Source organism: Empidonax traillii, unplaced genomic scaffold (genome assembly GCF_003031625.1).
Source record: "Empidonax traillii isolate 1590-97213 ecotype Southwest subspecies unplaced genomic scaffold, ASM303162v1 scaffold518:size600044, whole genome shotgun sequence".
NCBI lineage: Eukaryota > Metazoa > Chordata > Aves > Passeriformes > Tyrannidae > Empidonax > Empidonax traillii.
In genome coordinates this window covers 230,586-232,294 of record NW_020955711.1, presented here as the reverse complement: position 1 = coordinate 232,294, position 1,709 = coordinate 230,586, and the positions used below count along the sequence as shown (strand labels likewise).

Here is a 1,709-nt window from a genome sequence, read left to right as displayed (position 1 = left end):
GGGGCTTTAATTATGTCATTTATTATAAAAAAACAACTCAAGGACTTGCACCTTTTTTTTTAACATAACACAGCCAGGGGAGCTGCTGATGGCATGAACCTGCTCCTGCACCGCCTGGAGGAAAGGATGAGGCTTTTAGTCCTAAAGAAAGGAGCTTCCTGAGAATCCCAACTTCATTTTATTTTTTAAAAAGGAAGTGTGAAAACGTGGAGAACATTTTCCTGGGTAAGCTCTCACTTCCACTTCTCATTTATATTTGATTCTGGTCTTATGTTTTGTCTAAAAGGTGGCTAAAACAAGGCTGCAAAGTTCCTGTTTCCTCTGCTGTAGAGCCCCTGCAGAGGGCAGCGATCCAGCCGTGTGGGGAGAAACATCTGGTCACTATTCCCAGAGAGGGGCACAGAGCAGCTGATGTGCATCCCGGCACCTCTGAGCCTCGGGAGCTCTGGGAAAGTTCTGATCCCGGCAGTGACAGCCCCGGGCAGTCGGCAGAGCGAGCCCAACGCTCCCAGGGCTCCTCCTTTCCTCCTTTAAAACCAGCGCTATCGCCCGCAGAAACACTCAGCTCTGTTCAGCCCAAGGTGACTTTGGTGAGGCTGAAGGGCCTCTGTTAATTTAGAGTTTGCATCCTTGTTGTCTTTACGGGAACCCCGAAGAAAAGAGCACTGACGGTGGGTTCCTGCCATCAACCACAGCTGTCCCTGCAGGTCCCCAGCAGTGACACCGACACAGCCGCACCTGGGGCAGGGCCGGAGCGTCACCCCCGTCCTGGCACCGGCTCTGCCCCTTCCAGCAGCTCCCGCTTCCCTCTGCACCCCCTGCCAGGGAATTCCGGGCTCCCCGGGCACGTCCGACCCCTGCAGATTTAAAGCTGAACCCGCATCGAGAAGGGTCCGAACCCAAACCCAGCTCAAAGCCCGTCCCGGGGTACCTTGGCTGAGCTCTCCCCGCTCCGCTGGCACCGGTTCCGCTCCTGGATCTTCTCGGCGATGTCCTGGGCGAGCTGGCGAGTGGCATCGAGCAGGGAGAGCCTGGAGGGAGCGGGGGAGCGGCTGAGCCCGGGGGGACCGGGAGGGGCACCGGGAGGGGCACCGGGACCCGCCGGGACCGCCCGGGATCGGCCTGGGAAAGGGCCGGGAGGGGAAGGTAAAACACCCCAAACACACCCCGGGATGGGCTTTGGGAAAGGGCCGGGAGGGGAAGGTAAAACACCCCAAACACACCCCGGGATGGGCTTTGGGAAAAGGGCAGGCAGGGGAAGGTCCAGCCCCCCCGCACACACTCGGGCCCTGCCCGGCCCCGCTCCCACCGCCCGTGACGGGCCCCGGAGCCCCGGACAAGCCCCGAAGGGTCGGTCCCGCTCGGCCCCGCCCGGCCCCGCTCCAGCCCCGGCCCAGCTCACCAGGGCTCCGGAGCCATCGCGGCCCCAGAGCGGCCACAGTGGGAACGGGGATAAAGGGATACAGGGATACAGGGATACAGGAGCGAAGAGGTGCAGGGCTGCGGGGAACGGGAATGGGGTGCCCAGTGCCCGGTGCGGGGCCCGAGGGTGCAGCGGTGCTGGTTGTGCGGTACAAGGTGCAGAGGGGCTCAGTGGGGAGGCGCAGATGTGTGCGGGGTGGGTGCAGAGGTGGGTTTAGAGGGGCAGAAGTTTGGTGTTTAGAGGGGTAGAAGTTCAGGGTGCAGGTACAGGGGTGCAGATGTGCAGG

At 61.4% G+C, this 1,709-nt stretch overlaps 1 protein-coding gene across 1 annotated transcript in view; it reads right to left on the bottom strand.

Annotated features, from left to right (window-relative positions):
• STX8 (syntaxin 8) overlaps positions 1-1,441 on the bottom strand; it is a 103,914-nt gene extending 102,473 nt beyond the window's left edge. Inside the window, exons 1-2 of the mRNA XM_027896851.1 lie at positions 1,403-1,441; positions 932-1,031 (exon numbers count right to left, since the gene is read on the bottom strand). Coding sequence (XP_027752652.1) covers positions 932-1,031; positions 1,403-1,419 — 117 coding nt within the window. The 5' untranslated portion in view covers positions 1,420-1,441. The remainder of the gene's footprint in view (positions 1-931; positions 1,032-1,402) is intronic.
• Positions 1,442-1,709: the final 268 nt, after the last annotated feature.